Consider the following 22562-nt stretch of genomic DNA (forward strand, 5'->3'; position numbering starts at 1 on the left):
AATTTAATTTTTTTAATTTTTCTTGATATCCTTTGTTGAAAATTATATCTAAATAGGCTCAGGAGCTGCTGATTGGTGGCTGCACAGATGCTTGTGTTATTGGCTCACCCATGTGGATTGCTATTTATGCAACAAAGGGTACCCAACAAATGAAGCAAATTAGATAATAGAAGTAAATTGAACATTGTTTAAAATTGTATTCTCTATCTGAATTAAAGCCAAATTTTGGGTTTCATGTCCTTTTAACTCTGTATGGAAGACTCTGAAATGTCCGTAATACATAAGCCAGGTAGAGATGAGCAGGAAGGGCAAAAGTAGCTAGAGTCCCTCCTAACTCCTTTGCACTTTTTCTTGGCCGACGGGGGGATCCTACAAGAAAAGTGTTTGCTGCCAAGTCCCTGGGTATTCTCCAACTCAATTATTAGGGGTCTGGTTAAACAAAATATCTGATAAAACCATTAGTGTAAATTCCAGCAAAGTGTAAGACTTCCCTGTGCCTTTTTTTTTTGTACAACACATAATTATAGACTGCTGTGTAAAATATATGGCTAATTTTTTTCTAACAAGCTTTGGTCTTGCGTTGAACCAGATATAGTTATATGCACTGATCAGCTAAATCAATTCTCCCCATATATTGGCTGTACTTTTGGATTTATGTATCCTTTTACCCTGACAGACACTGACAATGTACTTTCATCATGCATTGTGGTCAGAATGCACACTTTTTTGTCAGTTTACCAAAGGGCCAGCACTTTTTCTTATCATGGCGTAAAGCTTATTGTCATGATAAACTCATGAGTAGTAGTCGATACATGGTTTGGCTACCCAGCAGAGGTGGTATTGTGGTCTCAGCATTGGCAGGTTAATCTAAAACCCTCTCAGCATTGCCAGGTTTCATGTGAAAAGTTCTGTGTGTAACATCTGTGTGAAGGAATGCAGTGGTTTCCAGACCACCCCCCCCTACTCTTGGGGGTGGTACCTCCTGCTAATGTGAGCTAAGGTTGGTTATTTTAACAAGGGCAGGGACCTTGACAAGACAAAGGAGACTGGGCAGTAACTTAATTTTCAGGAAAAAAAAGGGAAGAACCAGCCTGGGACTGAAGCAGCTAACATCTAAGAGGTTCTCCACATATCTCAAGAACTTGGTAATCTAATATAGTGTATTATTTTTCTGCAACAAGAGAAAACAGCAATCCGTTCCGGTGCAAGCTTCAATGTTTATTTGTGCTTGTGAATGTAGAGGAAAGTACAAAGTATGGGTCAAACCCCAAACCTGTGCAACAGAACGCCTCTTACGCGTATTGTGTGGTAGAACACACAAGTTTATGCCCTAATTCATTTTAAAGAATTGTAACTTTGCATGTATGTTATTTTGAATGTATTTATAATTTGGCACTGTGTAACCTGTATTGGTAATTTTGTTATTAAACATATAGAAAATCTATTTCTGTCTTTGGGCTCTAATATCTGAATTCACACTGTTGAGACAAGGTTAAAAAGGCACGTTACCTAAATGTTAATTTTGTGTGAATTGGGGTTTCCAAGACACCCCTTTATTTAGAGTTCTTGGTGGTGGCAGTGATGTGTTGGGGTGGACAGGATTTGGGGGTAATTTGGTGTCCCGTTAAAGGTCCTTTGTAGAGTTAAAGTTTTAGGGGAACCAGAGGCTTAGTGCTATTAACCCCTTAATGTCAACACCTCTCCCCATTTGTGACGAGTGAAGTGAGTGGAAAGGCATAATCGTCACACTTATGTTGTGCCTCTACGTTTTTTGCTGTATGTCAGCTTCTGGAGGAAACCTGTATGATTTTGCGCACTGTGCCAGAGGCTAGGGTTTCAAAATAAAATAATTTTTTTAACAAATCTATGCTGCTAGAATAGTTGTCCAACCATAGATGGTAGCCTTTATTAAGCAAGGGTAGGAGGAGAACCCACACAATCTTGCCATTTGTGCCCATAGAATCTGGGCAACCAGGTGGATCAAGATGGCTATCATTCCCGTTCCAGGACATGTCCAATGACCTCCAGATAATTTATTTCTCCAATGCACTTCTGGAAGTGAATATCTCCTGATAAATATTAAAGGAGTAATCTACATTTTCTGCCATAGCAAACCCAATCTGTTCTAATGCAGATCCAAAAAATATAATGTAAATGGAAACTGATAAACCAAATGTATCTGCAGGCGAACAGATGAACAACAGATGATCAATTCGAGTGATACTGCATTAGAATAAGAAATCTGGGGACTAGAGAGCGGATTTTCTACATACTGGTATACAAATTTTTTTATTGATCTGGTAGAATTCTACAAAATTTTTGCCTACTGAACAAAGAAGGTGGACAGCAGTATTTCAGGGAATTCTCAGGTGACTATAGTAAAATCCCTTATGCTCGGAACCAAAACAGAATCATTCCTTGACTAACTGGTGGAAGATTACCACAGATTAAGGAATAAGGCTTAGAAAGGCTAACATTGTTACACTGCCTGCACTATATTTTATTATGCACTTTTAATGATTTTATTAATTTTCAATAAAGTTAATTTTTAGGTAATATCAGTCATTGATTTGTGGTACAGCATGAATTTAAATAAAAAGGGGAGCTTCCTGATGTCCCTGGGACTTACTACCATGGAACATTTTGGACAGTCGTATGCCAACATTTTTCTATGCCTTAACTTTGTGAATTCAATTTTATGGTATTGTACACCTCAATAGCATGAAGCAAAGTATTAACTTTGCAGGAGCATATTTAAAAAAAAAAAAAAAAAAAGAAGTATGGGCATTATTACTATTCTTAAAACGTTACATCTATGAAGGCATTTCACCAGATTTATGGCGTTATGTTTAAACCTTAAAAAGTGACAGTAAACTCCAAAATGTTTATTTAAAAATAGATAATCCCTTTATTACCTATTCCCCAGTTTTTCACAGTCTACTTGGTATAAAATATACTTTTTACCTCTGTGATTACCTTATATCTAATCCTCTTAACAGCCCCCTGATCACATGGCTATAATCTATTGACTTACAATTTAGCCAATTAGAGCAGTTTCATCCACAACCCACAGACATGAGCACAATGTTATCTATATGGCCCACATGAACTAACAGTCTCCTGTTGTGAAAAGCCAACAAGCAAGCATGTGATAAGAGGTTGTCTATAATGGCTTACAAATAGGTAGAAATTTGTAGGTTTAAATGTTATAATGTCTATTAATATAACAATGATGGTTATGAAAAGCAGGGAATGGGTAGTGAAGGAGTTGTCTATCTTTTTAAATAATAACAATTTTGGTATTGACCGTCTCTTTAAGAGCTATAGTTTTGAATTTTGTACCATCTCTCCTCACTTGTAGGTTGAACAGTGCCAAGGAAAATTGTATAACACACATGGGAAAAATGTAATCAATCTTGCCTTATTTCTAGGTATAATGGTTACAAGGAAAAACGTATGATCCCCAAGGTCATTGGGATAAGTAATAACATGCTCCTTAAACAGAACAGATTTGTTTCCAGCAAACGTTTACTGAAAAGAAAATATTTTTGAGAACAGAGGTAATTCAGCTGTGAGAGTTGTCATTCTAGACAATTTGTATATATCCAGCGCTACAGAATTATGCGGGGCTATACAAATAAATGATAATACAAATAAATGATAATAACGTAAGAATTTGTATGGAATGTACCTTTCAAAGTCTGTATTTTCAACATCTACTCATATTGAAGACATCTGAATGGAGACTTTATTGAGTGAACAAATTTACATTTAAAGAACAACATATTCTTAAACATTTGGTTGGAATAAATTTATTTCATCTGTTTGTAAACAAGGTGTTTTAATAGTTTTATGGCATTTTTTTTAAATGCAGATTAAAATCAGATGAGTTAGACTGTATCCCAGATGTAATAAAAGTGCAGGGAAAGAAATGGACAAATTAACAATACAGTTTACATTTGTACATGACACACAACCTAAAACAACAAAAGCAAATACTAATGTCTTTACAGAAGTGCCATTCCAGAGAAGTTACCCTCATGTCAGTTAAAACTCATGTCACTTGGTTTGTCATATGGCACATTATATATGGAGCTATCACATTTACAACCAGGTTCATTCTAAAGAATGCCATCTACTTTTCAATACATAATTTTATTTTTATTAAAATATACAGTGAGCAGAGCGTTTTAACTGACAATCAGGTTATACACATTTCAAATATTTCAAGGAAATGTACTAAACTGCAGCACAGGTCTGACAAACACAATTATCTTTATGTGTTAATGTAGATTTCAGCAGCAATATTGTAAATTACTAAACCCCTCAATATACTGATATTGCAGCAGCAATGCCATTGAAAAGAAGTTGACAAAAATGAGAACGAAGGTGGTAGATACCCCTTTATAAAAGTATTAAGCCTATAAATATTTTGATAAATTCAATAAATTCAAGCAGAATTGGTCCTATGAAATAAAAAAAAAACTAGCAATGTAAAAGATTATTAGAATATTTTAACATTGCTCAAGTTATTTTCTAGAAAATAAGTACTTTGCTGATTAAGGGTTTGTGTTCTAACACCTTCATAAATAAGAGAATCTGGGAATAGTAACATTGTAGTGTCATGTATATGTTAACTTTGTTAAGACTGATGATGAGACATTTCCCAAAATTTCAAGTCTGAATTGCTAAAGTTATAAATAAAAGCATTAGTGTTGTCCAATGTACATACAATTTTGCAAGTGTGTGAAATGCTAGATTTAAACTTTACTTTTTGAGTCCTATAGCCCCCGTTACAGTAGCCAAAATTGACTTTCAAATTTTACATTATATTATATATAATTTTGTTCTGCTGCAAAGGTCACAGGCTATTTGAAATATAGCTGGCAGAACAAATTCTCACACATCAGTTTAAAAGGTATACAGTTTTAAGTTAAAAATTGGTTTGGCAGGAAGAAATAAATTACAAATTTTAACTGAAATAAAAATACACAAATGTGAAATTCCATGCAGAGCTTTAATGCTCTTTAATATTTAAAAAAAAAGTCACGGGCATTGAAGCCTGCAGTAGCAATTACACGAAGGATTAGTCAGTCCCACAACAAAAGGAAAGCTGCATTAAGCAAATGACAGACACTTGATGGATAGGATTTCTGCATTGCTTGCAATGCTTTTCAAACTGTGCAAAGGAAGACTAGGTTCAGCTTAACATATATTCATACTGCTAAACATGGATCAGTCCAATATTTGACCTATTAGTGTTTTGTTTTCTAGCTCTAAAAGCTTTTCACCAGTATAGTTATAGCATGTCCAGCTGCAGTGTTACAGGCCATAGAGGTAGTACCACCTGCAGCACATTAACTTTTTGTTTAAAAAAATCTTTTAGCACAACTGGACATAACAAATCCGCATTATGGCAATGAGGAGATTTCTGTACCACACACCTCATAAGAAAAGTGCTTACATTTAATAACGATTTAAAAAGAGGAAGGTTAACAGGCAACATCTTTAGTTTAAGTGCATTGTGTGGCTAAATATACATTCTGTAATATGACTGCCATTGCAGAGTTCCTAACTCATCCCTTTTAACTGCATGTGTAGCGGATCAGACACCACTGGTATAGTAAAAGGGATTGGATACAGAAAACTAATACAAGTCTTGGAATAATTCATTGTTAAAATGCCATGTATATTACATAATTGGTCTACACTCTGAATTTCCAAAACATAGTTACATTATAATTTAACCGTACGGGGCTTAAATATTGGTAAATTGACAAATGTACCTACCATCTAGTCTGGTAGCTTTTCATAGACTATGTTTAATAAAATTAAAGAACAGATGTGGGGTAGGGAAGACGCCTCTGCACAAGAGCAGAGCCTTTGTAAATAGGAGTTAGACTAAACAGTTTTGTTACATTGCCCTTTGTGGACATCACTTGCAATGACACAAACCAAATTATTGAATGCACAAAGAAAAATTATATTAAAAAAAAAAATAAAAAAAAATAAAAATAAAAAAGGTGGGGGGGAAAAAAAAAAAAAAAAAAAAAAAGGACTTTCCCCACTAAAATAGGGATACAAAGGAGACAAAGGTTCATACCCCATTACCCAACTTTGCTAATAAAGTTTCCAGATAAAAAGATTTTGTTCAGACAAGGAAAATTTAGTAGCAATTTCTTTAAGTTTCCCCCTAGATTGAGGTCAGCCTAACAATTAGAATCCCATATCTCTCAAGTATTTCACCATTGCGAATGCCTTCTTATTCAATCCTCCTCCGTGGACACCTTCTTTGCCCATTGCAAAAACCAAGACTGAAAAAGAAGAGACAATATACACCATAGATTAGAAACATTTCATATTAAACTTGAAATGATCAAATAGGCAATATGTACCGTTTTGCAATTGTAGTAGAACGATTAAACAATTTTGAATAGGGTATGGGTGACATGCCAAAGTCAGCAGGCAACTGCCCAGCTTCTGTTTTCTCAGTTGTTCTTGTGGAAATATATTGAAGCTTTAATAAGAGTGAACCTGTGAAATTGTTGAGCAATTCAAATACAAATTCTTAGATTGAAATACAATGCCAAAACATTTCCCTAGAGCATGCTATTTTAAGACAATTTAAAATTTCCCTTAATTTTCAAATTGACTTTGGTACTCTTGGTATCTGTTGAAACGCATAGCCTCATCCACAGCAATACAATACTGGGAGCTAACTGGTAATTGGTGGCTACACACATTTGTCTCTGGTCACTGGCTCACCAGATGTGTTCAGCTCCCAGTAGTGCATTTTCTTCTCTGGTGCTGAATTTGTGTTTAAAGGATCATTAAATACACTAGAACTGCACAACCAACAAAGGTCTAATAAAAAAAATACAAATGCAATAGCTCTGAATTTTAAATGAACAATAGATTTGACAAATTTCAATAATGTACTTCAATTTGGCGTTGCCCTGTATCATGTGACAGCCAGCAGCCATTCACAAACTCATATGTACACACTGAACTCTAGCACATGTAGTGGCTAGTGCATATAAAAAACATAATTTATGCTTACCTGATAAATTTATTTCTCTTGTAGTGTATCCAGTCCACGGATCATCCATTACTTATGGGATATTAACTCCTCCCCAACAGGAAGTGCAAGAGGATTCACCCAGCAGAGCTGCTATATAGCTCCTCCCCTAACTGCCATTACCAGTCATTCGACCGAAAACATGCAGAGAAAGGAAAACCATAGGGTGCAGTGGTGACTGTAGTTTAATGGAAACATTACCTGCCTTAAAGTGACAGGGCGGGCCGTGGACTGGATACACTACAAGAGAAATAAATTTATCAGGTAAGCATAAATTATGTTTTCTATGTTAAGTGTATCCAGTCCACGGATCATCCATTACTTATGGGATACCAATACCAAAGCTAAAGTACACGGATGACGGGAGGGACAGGCAGGCTCTTTATACGGAAGGAACCACTGCTTGAAGAACCTTTCTCCCAAAAACAGCCTCCGAAGAAGCAAAAGTGTCAAATTTGTAAAATTTGGAAAAAGTATGAAGAGAAGACCAAGTTGCAGCCTTGCAAATCTGTTCAACAGAAGCCTCATTCTTAAAGGCCCAAGTGGAAGCCACAGCTCTAGTAGAATGTGCTGTAATTCTTTCAGGAGACTGCTGTCCAGCAGTCTCATAGGCTAACCGTATTATGCTACGAAGCCAAAAGGAGAGAGAGGTAGCCGAAGCTTTTTGACCTCTCCTCTGACCAGAATAAACGACAAACAGGGAAGACGTTTGTTGAAAATCCTTAGTTGCCTGTAGATAAAATTTCAGGGCACGGACTACATCTAGATTGTGTAGCAGACGTTCCTTTTTCGAAGAAGGATTAGGACACAAAGATGGAACCACAATCTCTTGATCGATATTCCTGTTAGTGACCACCTTAGGTAGGAACCCAGGTTTAGTACGCAGAACTACCTTGTCTGAATGAAAAATCAGATACGGAGAATCACAATGTAAGGCAGATAACTCAGAGACTCTTCGAGACGAGGAAATCGCCATTAAAAACAGAACTTTCCAAGATAACAACTTGATATCAATGGAATGAAGGGGTTCAAACGGAACCCCCTGTAAAACATTAAGAACTAAGTTCAAACTCCATGGTGGAGCAACAGTTTTAAACTCAGGCTTGATCCTAGCTAAAGCCTGACAAAAAGCTTGAACGTCCGGAACTTCTGACAGACGTTTGTGTAAAAGAATGGACAGAGCTGAAATCTGTCCCTTTAAGGAACTAGCGGATAAACCCTTTTCTAAACCTTCTTGTAGAAAAGGCAATATCCTCGGAATCCTAACCTTACTCCATGAGTAACTCTTGGATTCGCACCAATATAAGTATTTGCGCCATATCTTATGGTAAATCTTTCTGGTAACAGGCTTCCTAGCCTGTATTAAGGTATCAATAACTGACTCAGAAAAACCACGTTTTGATAAAATCAAGCGTTCAATTTCCAAGCAGTCAGCTTCAGAGAAATTAGATTTTGATGTTTGAAGGGACCCTGGATCAGAAGGTCCTGTTTCAGAGGTAGCGACCAAGGTGGACAGGATGACATGTCCACTAGATCTGCATACCAAGTCCTGCGTGGCCATGCAGGCGCTATTAGAATCACTGACGCTCTCTCCTGTTTGATTCTGGCAATCAATCGAGGAAGCATCGGGAAGGGTGGAAACACATAAGCCATCCCGAAGGTCCAAGGTGCTGTCAAAGCATCTATCAGAACCGCTCCCGGATCCCTGGATCTGGACCCGTAACGAGGAAGCTTGGCGTTCTGGCGAGAGGCCATGAGATCTATCTCTGGTTTGCCCCAACGTCGAAGTATTTGGGCAAAGACCTCCGGATGAAGTTCCCACTCCCCCGGATGAAAAGTCTGACGACTTAAGAAATCCGCCTCCCAGTTCTCCACTCCCGGGATGTGGATTGCTGACAGGTGGCAAGAGTGAGACTCTGCCCAGCGAATTATCTTTGATACTTCCATCATTGCTAGGGAGCTTCTTGTCCCTCCCTGATGGTTGATGTAAGCTACAGTCGTGATGTTGTCCGACTGAAACCTGATGAACCCCCGAGTTGTTAACTGGGGCCAAGCCAGAAGGGCATTGAGAACTGCTCTCAATTCCAGAATGTTTATTGGTAGGAGACTCTCCTCCTGATTCCATTGTCCCTGAGCCTTCAGAGAATTCCAGACAGCGCCCCAACCAAGTAGGCTGGCGTCTGTTGTTACAATGGTCCAGTCCGGCCTGCTGAATGGCATCCCCCTGGACAGATGTGGCCGAGAAAGCCACCATAGAAGAGAATTTCTGGTCTCTTGATCCAGATTCAGAGTAGGGGACAAGTCTGAGTAATCCCCATTCCACTGACTTAGCATGCACAATTGCAGCGGTCTGAGATGTAGGCGTGCAAAGGGTACTATGTCCATTGCTGCTACCATTAAGCCGATCACCTCCATGCATTGAGCTACTGACGGGTGTTGAATGGAATGAAGGACACGGCATGCATTTTGAAGCTTTGTTAACCTGTCTTCTGTCAGGTAAATCTTCATTTCTACAGAATCTATAAGAGTCCCCAAGAAGGGAACTCTTGTGAGTGGAAAGAGAGAACTCTTCTTTTCGTTCACCTTCCATACATGCGACCTTAGAAATGCCAGTACTAACTCTGTATGAGACTTGGCAGTTTGAAAGCTTGAAGCTTGTATCAGAATGTCGTCTAGGTACGGAGCTACCGCAATTCCTCGCGGTCTTAGTACCGCCAGAAGAGCACCCAGAACCTTTGTGAAGATTCTCGGAGCCGTAGCCAATCCGAATGGAAGAGCTACAAACTGGTAATGCCTGTCTAGAAAGGCAAACCTTAGATACCGGTAATGATCTTTGTGAATCGGTATGTGAAGGTAAGCATCCTTTAAATCCACTGTGGTCATGTACTGACCCTTTTGGATCATGGGTAAAATTGTCCGAATAGTTTCCATTTTGAACGATGGAACTCTTAGGAATTTGTTTAGGATCTTTAAATCCAAGATTGGCCTGAAAGTTCCCTCTTTTTTGGGAACCACAAACAGATTTGAGTAAAACCTGTGTCCTTGTTCCGACCGCGGAACCGGATGGATCACTCCCATTAATAAAAGATCTTGTACGCAGCGTAGAAACGCCTCTTTCTTTATTTGGTTTGTTGACAACCTTGACAGATGAAATCTCCCTCTTGGGGGAGAGAATTTGAAGTCTAGAAGGTATCCCTGAGATATGATCTCTAACGCCCAGGGATCCTGGACATCTCTTGCCCAAGCCTGGGCGAAGAGAGAAAGTCTGCCCCCCACTAGATCCGTTCCCGGATCGGGGGCCCTCGATTCATGCTGTCTTAGGGGCAGCAGCAGGTTTCCTGGCCTGCTTGCCCTTGTTCCAGGACTGGTTAGGTCTCCAGCCTTGTCTGTAGCGAGCAACAGCTCCTTCCTGTTTTGGTGCAGAGGAAGTTGATGCTGCTCCTGCTTTGAAATTACGAAAGGAACGAAAATTAGACTGTCTAGCCTTAGGTTTGGCTCTGTCTTGAGGCAGGGCATGGCCTTTACCTCCTGTAATGTCAGCGATAATTTCTTTCAACCCGGGCCCGAATAAGGTCTGCCCTTTGAAAGGTATATTAAGCAATTTAGATTTAGAAGTAACGTCAGCTGACCAGGATTTTAGCCACAGTGCTCTGCGTGCCTGAATGGCGAATCCGGAATTCTTAGCCGTAAGTTTAGTTAAATGTACTACGGCATCTGAAATAAATGAGTTAGCTAACTTAAGGGCTTTAAGCTTGTGTGTAATCTCATCTAATGGAGCTGATTCAAGTGTCTCTTCCAGAGACTCAAACCAAAATGCTGCTGCAGCCGTGACAGGCGCAATGCATGCAAGAGGTTGCAATATAAAACCTTGTTGAACAAACATTTTCTTAAGGTAACCCTCTAACTTTTTATCCATTGGATCTGAAAAGGCACAGCTATCCTCCACCGGGATAGTGGTACGCTTAGCTAAAGTAGAAACTGCTCCCTCCACCTTAGGGACCGTTTGCCATAAGTCCCGTGTGGTGGCGTCTATTGGAAACATCTTTCTAAATATCGGAGGGGGTGAGAACGGCACACCGGGTCTATCCCACTCCTTAGTAACAATTTCAGTAAGTCTCTTAGGTATAGGAAAAAACGTCAGTACTCGCCGGTACCGCAAAATATTTATCCAACCTACACATTTTCTCTGGTATTGCAACTGTGTTACAATCATTCAGAGCCGCTAACACCTCCCCTAGTAATACACGGAGGTTTTCCAGCTTAAATTTAAAATTTGAAATATCTGAATCCAGTTTGTTTGGATCAGAACCTTCACCCGCAGAATGAAGCTCTCCGTCCTCATGTTCTGCAAATTGTGACGCAGTGTCTGACATGGCCCTAATATTATCAGCGCACTCTGTTCTCACCCCAGAGTGATCACGCTTACCTCTTAGTTCTGGTAATTTAGCCAAAACTTCAGTCATAACAGTAACCATATCCTGTAATGTGATTTGTAATGGCCGCCCAGATGTACTCGGCGCTACAATATCACGCACCTCCCGAGCGGGAGATGCAGGTACTGACACGTGAGGCGAGTTAGTCGGCATAACTCTCCCCTCGTTGTTTGGTGAAATGTTCAATTTGTACAGATTGACTTTTATTTAAAGTAGCATCAATACAGTTAGTACATAAATTTCTATTGGGCTCCACTTTGGCTTTAGCACATATAGCACAGATATCTTCCTCTGAATCAGACATGTTTAACACACTAGCAAATAAACTAGCAACTTGGAAATACTTTCAAGTAATTTACTATAATATGAAAACGTACTGTGCCTATAAGAAGCACAGAAAAAGTTATGACAGTTGAAAATTAATAAACTGAAAAGTTATAGCATCAAATCTTTGTAAAAAACACAATTTTAGCAAAGGATTGCTCCCATTAGCAAAGGATAACTAACCCTGATAGCAGAAAAAAAATACAGAAATAAACGTTTTTTTATCACAGTCAACTACAATCTCACAGCTCTGCTGTGAGTGATTACCTCCCTCAAAACAAGTTTTGAAGACCCCTGAGTTCTGTAGAGATGAACCGGATCATGCAGGGAAGACAATAAACTTCTGACTGAATTTTTTGATGCGTAGCAAAAGCGCCAAAAAAGGCCCCTCCCCCTCACACATAACAGTGAGAGAGATCAGTAAACTGTCATAAATTAAATAAAACGACTGCCAAGTGGAAAAAAATAGTGCCCAAAACATTTTTTCACCCAGTACCTCAGAAAATTAAACGATTTTACATGCCAGCAAAAAAACGTTTAACATTAATAAATTGAGTGTTATTAAAAAGCCTGTTGCTAGTCCCTGCAAATTAGGCTAAAGTTTTATGCATACAGTATAATTCCAGTGAAGTGCCATTCCCCAGAATACTGAAGTGTAAAATATACATACATGACAGCCTGATACCAGTTGCTGCTACTGCATTTAAGGCTGAGTTTACATTATATCGGTATGGCAGAATTTTCTCATCAATTCCATTGTCAGAAAATAATAAGCTGCTACATACCTCTTTGCAGATTAATCTGCCCGCTGTCCCCTGATCTGAAGTTTACCTCTCCTCAGATGGCCGAGAAACAGCAATATGATCTTAACTACTCCGGCTAAAATCATAGAAAAACTCAGGTAGATTCTTCTTCAAATTCTACCAGAGAAGGAATAACACACTCCGGTGCTATTATAAAATAACAAACTTTTGATTGAAGGTATGAAACTAAGTATAATCACCACAGTCCTCTCACACATCCTATCTATTCGTTGGGTGCAAGAGAATGACTGGTAATGGCAGTTAGGGGAGGAGCTATATAGCAGCTCTGCTGGGTGAATCCTCTTGCACTTCCTGTTGGGGAGGAGTTAATATCCCATAAGTAATGGATGATCCGTGGACTGGATACACTTAACAAGAGAAATAAGGTGCACAGTTTGATAATTGAAGTAACTTGGAAAGTCTCTTAATTTGTACCCATGGACAGCGCTGCGGAATTTGTTGGCGCTTTATATATTATTATTATTAATAATAATAATAATAATAATAATAAACTGTGCTCTATATGAAAGTTCCATTTTGACTTGAGTTATAAGCAAACACACAGCATTTTCTTTTTGGACTTTTATTTCCTTTTAATGTCATTGCTTGCATCAGTACCAGTTCACTTCAAAATTATTATTTTTTGCAGTTACCTGGATGATCTATGATCAATTATGTAACTAGATGGAAATTCGGGGGGGGGGGGGGGCAGTATAAAAGGGGAAGCTACTGGCTGTAATGACCTTAAGGTGAAGAGAGAACTGCTCTTGAAGGACATTTCTGTTAGTCACAAATAAGCATAAATAAAATGTCAGTACTTTGTGAGGAACTGTGTGCTCATATTAATGTAAAAGCATCTTTGAAGCTCTGTAACCAGTTGTAATAAAAACAATGGACCTCTTTGCAATAGGAATTCTTCCTTTACTTGATGAGCTAATAAAACACTTGAGAAGAGACAACAGTGTGCTGATCTTTGGACACAATACAACTCACAAAAAAAAACCCACTGCTTTAAATAAAAGTTGATAGATACTGAACCCTTGGTTAACGAATTTAATACAAACACAGAAGAAAGATGCTTGGTTGTGTATCTCTCTCTCGAACCACTGCTGGGTGGGGCCAGTATAATAAAAAATTTTCTTCTACCTAAAGCACAAATTAATTGCATAATACAAAACACAAATTAATTGTACAATACAACATTTTTAAAAATCATAATCTTCACAAAGAATCTTGAAAATTTTTAATAGTTGAAAATTACACAAATTTTAATACTTCCCAAAAGTATGTCTCCGTCCAAACTCACTTGGTATATAACAAAAATAATCATAAGAAAGAAAAAAAATAAAAAATACACAACAAACTTGAAAGTCACCTGACTACCCTCACAGGATTGTGACAACTGCATATGGGATATTATGGATTAATATCTCTAAGTAATCATTTTGAAAACAATAGCAACATCACACACACATATACATACATATACATACATACATATATACACATACGCAATATATTAGAATTTAATGATCAGTTTGTGGGTATTTACGGCTGCTGGTCTCTGGCATCATCAGTTTACCTCCTCTAAAACAGACAGGTCTGACTACCACCTGGGATCACCAATACACATCTCTAAAAACATAATTTATGTATCGAGTCCACGGACTCATCCTTACTTGTGGGATATTCTCCTTCCCTACAGGAAGTGGCAAAGAGAGCACCCACAGCAGAGCTGTCTATATAGCTCCTCCGTTAGCTCCACCCCGCAGTCATTCGACCGAAGGCTAGGAAGAAAAAGGAGAAACTATAGGGTCCAGTGGTGGCTGAAAGTTTTAAAATAAAAATATATATGCCTGTCTTAATAAACAGGGCAGGCCGTGGACTGGATACACCACAAGAGAAATAAATTTATCAGGTAAGCATAAATTATGTTTTCTCTTGTAAGATGTATCGAGTCCACGGATTCATCCTTACTTGTGGTATACCAATACCAAAGCTTTAGGACACTGATGAAGGGAGGGACAAGACAGGGACCTTAAACGGAAGGCACCACTGCTTGCAAAACCTATCTCCCAAAAATAGCCTCCGAAGAAGCAAAAGTATCAAATTTGGAAAATTTGGAAAAAGTATGAAGCGAAGACCAAGTTGCCGCCTTACAAATCTGTTCAACAGAAGCCTCATTTTTAAAAGCCCATGTGGAAGCCACTGCTCTAGTAGAATGAGCAGTAATTCTTTCAGGAGGCTGCTGTCCAGCAGTCTCATAAGCCAAACGGAAGATGCTTTTCAGCCAAAAGGAAAGAGAGGTAGCCGTAGCCTTTTGACCTCTCCGCTTATCAGAATAATCAACAAACAATGAAGATGTTTGAAGGAAATCTTTAGCTGCTTGTAAGTAGAACTTTAAAGCACGAACCACATCAAGATTGTGCAACAGACGTTCCTTCTTTGATGAAGGATTAGGACACAGTGAAGGAACAACAATCTCTTGATTGATATTTTTATTAGAACCAACCTTAGGAAGAAACCCAGGTTTGGTACGCAAAACCACCTTATCTGCATGGAAAACAAGGTAAGGGGAATCGCATTATAAAGCAGATGGCTCAGAAACGATTCGAGCCGAAGATATAGCTACTAAAAACAAAACTTTCCAAGATAGAAGCTTAACATCTATGGAATGCATAGGTTCAAACGGAACCCCTTGAAGAACTTTAAGTACTAAGTTTAGGCTCCATGGCTGAGCAAAAGGTTTAAATACAGGCTTGATTCTGACCAAAGCCCGACTAAATGCTCGAACGTCTGGGACATCTGCCAGACGTTTGTGAAGAATAGACAAAGCAGATATTTGTCCTTTTAAGGAACTAGCTGATAATCCCTTCCCCAAACCTTCTTAGAGAAAAGACAATATTCTAGGAATCCTAATCTTACTCCACGAGTAACCTTTGGATTCACACCAATAAAGATATTTGCGCCAAATCTTATGATAGATCTTCCTGGTGACAGGCTTTCTAGCCTGAATCAGGGTATCAATGACCAACTCAGAGAAACCACGCTTTGATAGAATCAGGCCTTCAATCTCCAAGCAGTCAGACGCAGAGAAATTAGATTTGGATGCGTGAACGGACCTTGGATTAGAAGGTCCTGCCTCATTGGCAGAGTCCACGGTAGAACCGAGGACATGTCCACTAGGTCTGCATACCAAGTCCTGCGTGGCCACGCAGGTGCTATCAGAATTACCGAAGCTCTCTCCTGCTTGATTCTGGCAACCAGACGTGGGAGGAGAGGAAACGGTGGAAATACATAGGCCAGATTGAAGGACCAAGGCACTGCTAGAGCATCTATCAGTACCGCCTTGGGATCCCGGGACCTGGACCCGTAACGAGGAAGTTTGGCATTCTGACGGGACGCCATCAGATCCAATTCTGGTGTGCCCCATAGCTGAATCAGCTGGGCAAATATCTCCGGATGGAGTTCCCCCTCCCCCGGATGAAAAGTCTGACGACTTAGGAAATCCGCCTCCCAGTTCTCTACTCCTGGGATGTGGATTGCTGAGAGATGGCGAGTGATCCTCTGCCCATCGGATTATTTTGGTTACCTCCATCATCGCTAGAGAACTCCTTGTTCCTCCTTGATGATTGATATAAGCTACAGCCGTGATGTTGTCCGACTGAAACCTGATGAATTTGGCCGCAGCAAGTTGAGGCCACGCCTGAAGCGCATTGAATATCGCTCTCAGTTCTAGAATATTTATCGGGAGAAGAGATTCCTCCCGAGACCATAAGCCCTGTGCTTTCAGGGAGTTCCAGACTGCACCCCAGCCTATCAGGCTGGCATCTGTCGTTACAATGAGCCACTCTGGCCTGCGGAAACACATTCCATGAGACAGGTGGTCCTGAGACAACCACCAGAGAAGAGAATCTCTGGTCTCCTGGTCCAGATGCAGTTGAGGAGACAAATCTGCATATTCCCCATTCCACTGTTTGAGCATGCATAGTTCTAGTGGTCTGAGGTGTAGGCGGGCAAAAGGAACTATGTCCATTGCCGCTACCATGAGTCCGATTACCTCCATTACACTGAGCCACTGATGGCCGAGGAATGGAATGAAGAGCTCGGCAAGTGGTTAAGAGCTTTGATTTTCTGACCTCCGTCAGAAATATTTTCATTTCTACCGAGTCTATCAGAGTCCCTAGGAAGGAAACTCTTGTAAGAGGGAAGAGAGAACTCTTATGTTCACCTTCCAACCGTGAGATCTCAGAAAGGCCAACACTATGTCCGTGTGAAACTTGGTTAGCTGGAAAGTCGACGCCTGAATTAAGATGTCGTCTAGATAAGGCGCCACTGCTATGCCCCGTGGTCGTAGAATTGCCAGAAGGGACCCTAACACCTTTGTGAAAATTCTGGGAGCCGTGGTCAACCCGAAGGGAAGGGCCACAAACTGGTAATGCCTGTTTAGAAAGGCAAATCTGAGAAATAGATGATGATGATTTCTGTGAATAGGGATGTGTAGATACGCATCCTTTAAGTCCACGGTGGACATATATTGACCCTCCTGGATCAGAGGTAGAATAGTCCGAATAGTCTCCATCTTGAATGATGGAACTTTGAGGAACTTGTTTGGAATTTTGAGATCCAAGATTGGTCTGAAAGTTCCCTCTTCTTTGGGAACCACAAACAGGTTTGAGTAAAATCCTAGCCCCTGCTCCTCTTTTGGGACTGGGCGGATCACCCCCATGGTATGTAGGTCTTCTACACAGCGTAAGAACGCCTCTCTCTTTGTCTGGTTTACAGACAATCGAGAAATGTGAAATCTCCCCCTTGGAAGGGAGTCTTTGAATTCCAGAAGATATCCCTGGGATACAATTTCTAAAGCCCAGGAATCGTGAACATATCTTGCCCAAGCCTGAGCGAAGAGAGAGAGTCTGCCCCCTAATAGATCCGGTCCCAGTAGCAGCTGCAGGCTTCTTGGCCTGTTTACCCTTGTTCCAAGCCTGGTTAGGTCTCCAGACTGACTTGGATTGGGCAAAATTCCCCTCTTGCATTGCAGCAGAGGAAGCTGAAGCGGGACCACTCTTGAAGTTCCGAAAGAAACGAAAATTATTTTGTTTGGTCCTCATCTTATTTAAACTATCCTGAGGGAGGGCATGACCTTTCCCTCCAGTGATGTCTGAAATAATCTCTTTCAGTTCAGGCCCGAATAGGGTCTTTCCTTTGAAAGGGATGTTCAAAAGTTTAGATTTAGATGACACATCAGCAGACCAGGATTTAAGCCATAAAGCCCTGCGTGCTAAAATGGCAAAACCTGAATTCTTTGCCGCTAATTTAGACAGTTGAAAAGCGGCATCTGTAATAAAAGATTTAGCCAACTTAAGGGCCTTAATTCTGTCCATAATTTCCTCTAATGGAGTCTCCATCTGAAGAGCCTCTTCTAGAGCCTCAAACCAGAAAGCAGCTGCAGTGGTTACAGGAACAATGCACGCAATAGGTTGAAGAAGAAAACCTTGATGAACAAAAATTTTCTTCAGGAGACCCTCTAATTTTTTTATCCATAGGATCTTTAAAAGCACAACTGTCTTCAATAGGTATAGTTGTACGCTTAGAGTAGATGATATAGCTCCCTCCACCTTAGGAACTGTCTGCCACAAGTCCTGCATGGTGTCAGATATGGGAAACATTTTCTTAAAAACAGGAGGGGGAGTGAACGGAATACCTGGTCTATCCCACTCCTTAGCAATAATATTCACAATCCTCTTAGGGACTGGAAAAACATCAGTGTAAACAGGAACCTCTAAGTATCTATCCATTTTACACAATTTCTCTGGGAACACTATAGGGTCACAATCATCTAAAGTCGCTAATAACTCCCTGAGCAATAAGCGGAGGTGTTCAAGCTTAAATTTAAAGGCCGTCATATCAGAATCTGTCTGAGGAAGCGTCTTTCCTGAATCAGAAATTTCTCCCTCAGATAACAAATCCCTCACCCCTACTTCAGAGCATTGTGAGGGCATATCAGATACGGCTACTAAAGCGTCAGACGGCTCAGCATTTTCTCCAACATAGGTGTGTCCGGTCCACGGCGTCATCCTTACTTGTGGGATATTCTCTTCCCCAACAGGAAATGGCAAAGAGCCCAGCAAAGCTGGTCACATGATCCCTCCTAGGCTCCGCCTACCCCTGTCATTCTCTTTACCGTTACAAAAATCGATGGCTGTTTCCACACAGGACTGTTGAGATGAATTAACTTCAGTTGGGGGAAACAGTGGGCAGACTTTGCTGCTTGAGGTATGACACATTTCTAACAAGACTTGGTAATGCTGGAAGCTGTCATTTTCCCTATGGGAACCGGTAAGCCATTTTCTTAGTTTAGTATAAGAATAAAGGGCTTCACAAGGGCTTTAAAGACTGGTAGACATTTTTCTGGGCTAAAACGATTACTTTATAAGTATATTTAGTGGATTATAACTATAAATAGTTCTTTTAATCTTGGGGATGTATTAAAAAAACGGCAGGCACTGTATTGGACACCTTTTTCACTGGGGGCCTTTTCTAGTCATAGGCAGAGCCTCATTTTCGCGCCACTAATGCGCAGTTGTTTTTGGAAAGCAAGGCATGCAGATGCATGTGTGAGGAGCTAGGAACCACTGAAAAAGCTTATTGAAGGCGTCATTTGGTATCGTATTCCCCTCTGGGCTTGGTTGGGTCTCAGCAAAGCAGATACCAGGGACTGTATAGGGGTTAAATGTAAAAACGGCTCCGGTTCCGTTATTTTAAGAGTTAAAGCTTTCAAATTTGGTGTGCAATACTTTTAAGGCTTTAAGACACTGTGGTGAAATTTTTGCCTGTTAACATGTCTGAACCATCAGATAGACGATGTTCTGTATGTTTGGAAGCCAAGGTTCCTCCCCATTTAAATATATGTGATGAATGTGACATAGTGTCCAAACAAAGCAGGGACAATGATGCCACTGATAATGTTGCCCAAGATGATTTCTCAAGCGAGGGGAGTAGGCATGGTACTGCATCATCCCCTTCTGTGTCTACACCAGTCTTGCCCACACAAGAGGTCCCTAGTACATCTAGTGCGCCAATCCTTCTTACTATGCAACAATTAACGGCTGTAATGGATAATTCTATTAAAAACATTTTGTCCAAAATGCCCACTTATCAGAGAAAGCGCGATTGCTCTGTTTTAGATACTGAAGAGCATGAGGACGCTGATAATGGTTCTGACATACCCTCACACCAATCTGAAGGGGCCAGGAGGGAGGTTTTGTCTGAGGGAGAAATTTCAGATTCAGGTAAAATTTCTCAACAAGCTGAACCTGATGTTATTACTTTTAAATTTAAATTAGAACATCTCCGCGCTCTGCTTAAGGAGGTGTTATCTACTCTGGATGATTGTGACAATTTGGTCATTCCAGAGAAATTATGTAAGATGGACAAGTTCCTAGAGGTCCCGGTGCCCCCCGATGCTTTTCCTATACCCAAGCGGGTGGCGGACATTGTAAATAAGGAATGGGAAAGGCCCGGCATACCTTTTGTTCCTCCCCCTATATTTAAGAAATTATTCCCTATGGTCGACCCCAGAAAGGACTTATGGCAGACAGTCCCCAAGGTCGAGGGGGCGGTTTCTACTCTAAACAAACGCACTACTATCCCTATAGAAGATAGTTGTGCTTTCAAAGATCCTATGGATAAAAAATTAGAGGGTTTGCTTAAAAAGATGTTTGTTCAGCAAGGTTACCTTCTACAACCAATTTCATGCATTGTTCCTGTCACTACAGCAGCGTGTTTCTGGTTCGAAGAACTAGAAAAGTCGCTCAATAAAGAATCTTCGTATGAGGAGGTTATGGACAGAGTTCAAGCACTTAAATTGGCTAACTCTTTTATCTTAGACGCCACTTTGCAGTTAGCTAGGTTAGCGGCGAAAAATTCAGGTTTTGCTATTGTGGCGCGCAGAGCGATTTGGCTAAAGTCTTGGTCAGCGGATGTGTCCTCCAAGAACAAATTGCTTAACATCCCTTTCAAGGGTAAAACGCTGTTTGGCCCTGACTTGAAAGAGATTATTTCAGACATCACTGGGGGAAAGGGCCACGCCCTTCCTCAGGATAGGTCTTTTAAGGCTAAAAATAAGCCAAATGTTCGTCCCTTTCGCAGAAACGGACCAGCCTCAAATTCTACACCCTCTAAGCAAGAGGGTAATAGTTCTCAAACCAAACCAGCCTGGAGATCGATGCAAGGCTGGAACAAGGGTAAGCAGGCCAAGAAACCTGCCACTGCTACTAAAACAGCATGAAGTGTTGGCCCCCGATCCGGGACCGGATCTGGTGGGGGGCAGACTCTCTCTCTTTGCTCAGGCAAGAGATGTTCAGGATCCTTGGGCGCTAGAAATAGTTTCTCAAGGTTATGTCCTGGAATTCAAGGAACTACCCCCAAGGGGGAGGTTCCACAGGTCTCAATTGTCTTCAAACCAAATAAAAAGACAGGCATTCTTACATTGTGTAGAAGACCTGTTAAGAATGGGAGTGATTCATCCTGTTCCATTAGGAGAACAAGGGATGGGGTTTTACTCCAATCTGTTCATAGTTCCCAAAAAAGAAGGAACATTCAGACCAATTTTAGATCTCAAGATTCTAAACAAATTTCTCAGGGTTCCATCGTTCAAAATGGAAACCATTCGAACAATTCTTCCTACCATCCAGGAAGGTCAATTCATGACCACGGTGGATTTAAAGGATGCATATCTACATATTCCTATCCACAAGGAACATCATCGGTTCCTAAGGTTCGCCTTTCTGGACAAGCATTACCAGTTTGTGGCACTTCCATTCGGATTAGCCACTGCTCCAAGGATTTTCACAAAGGTACTGGGGTCCCTTCTAGCGGTGCTAAGACCAAGGGGCATTGCAGTAGTACCTTACTTGGACGACATACTGATTCAAGCGTCGTCTGTCAAAAGCAAAGGCTCATACGGACATTGTCCTAGCCTTTCTCAGATCTCACGGGTGGAAAGTGAACATAGAAAAAAGTTCTCTGTCCCCGTCAACAAGAGTTCCCTTCTTGGGAACAATAATAGACTCCTTAGAAATGAAGATTTTTCTGACAGAGGCCAGAAAATCAAAACTTCTAAGCTCTTGTCAAGTACTTCATTCTGTTCTTCTTCCTTCCATAGCGCAGTGCATGGAAGTAATAGGTTTGATGGTTGCGGCAATGGACATAGTTCCTTTTGCACGAATTCATCTAAGACCATTACAACTGTGCATGCTCAGACAGTGGAATGGGGATTATACAGACTTGTCTCCGACGATCCAAGTAGATCAAAGAACCAGAGATTCACTCCGTTGGTGGTTGAACCTGGACAACCTGTCACAGGGAATGAGCTTCCGCAGACCAGAGTGGGTCATTGTCACGACCGACGCCAGTCTGGTGGGCTGGGGCGCGGTCTGGGAACCCCTGAAAGCTCAGGGTCTATGGTCTCGGGAAGAATCTCTTCTCCCGATAAACATTCTGGAACTGAGAGCGATATTCAATGCTCTCAAAGACTCAATTATGGGGCATTCCAGACATGGACCTGATGGCGTCTCGTCAGAACTTCAAGGTTCCTTGCTACGGGTCCAGATCCAGGGATCCCAAGGCGACTCTAGTAGATGCACTGATAGCGCCTTGGACCTTCAACCTAGCTTATGTATTCCCACCGTTTCCTCTCATTCCCAGGCTGGTAGCCAGGATCAATCAGGAGAGGGCTTCAGTGATCTTGATAGCTCCTGCGTGGCCACGCAGAACTTGGTATGCAGACCTGGTGAATATGTCATCGGCTCCACCATGGAAGCTACCTTTGAGACAGGACCTTCTTGTTCAAGGTCCATTCGAACATCCGAATCTGGCTTCACTCCAACTGACTGCTTGGAGATTGAACGCTTGATTTTATCA

General features: G+C 40.7%; 1 protein-coding gene across 1 annotated transcript in view; it reads right to left on the bottom strand.

Moving 5' to 3' along the window:
* Positions 1-3796: 3796 nt before the first annotated feature.
* Positions 3797-22562, bottom strand: part of PFN2 (profilin 2) — a 79640-nt gene continuing 60874 nt past the window's right edge. Inside the window, exon 4 of the mRNA XM_053711720.1 lies at positions 3797-6314. Coding sequence (XP_053567695.1) covers positions 6217-6314 — 98 coding nt within the window. The 3' untranslated portion in view covers positions 3797-6216. The remainder of the gene's footprint in view (positions 6315-22562) is intronic.

The sequence above is a fragment of the Bombina bombina genome, chromosome 4, assembly GCF_027579735.1.
Source record: "Bombina bombina isolate aBomBom1 chromosome 4, aBomBom1.pri, whole genome shotgun sequence".
Lineage (NCBI taxonomy): Eukaryota > Metazoa > Chordata > Amphibia > Anura > Bombinatoridae > Bombina > Bombina bombina.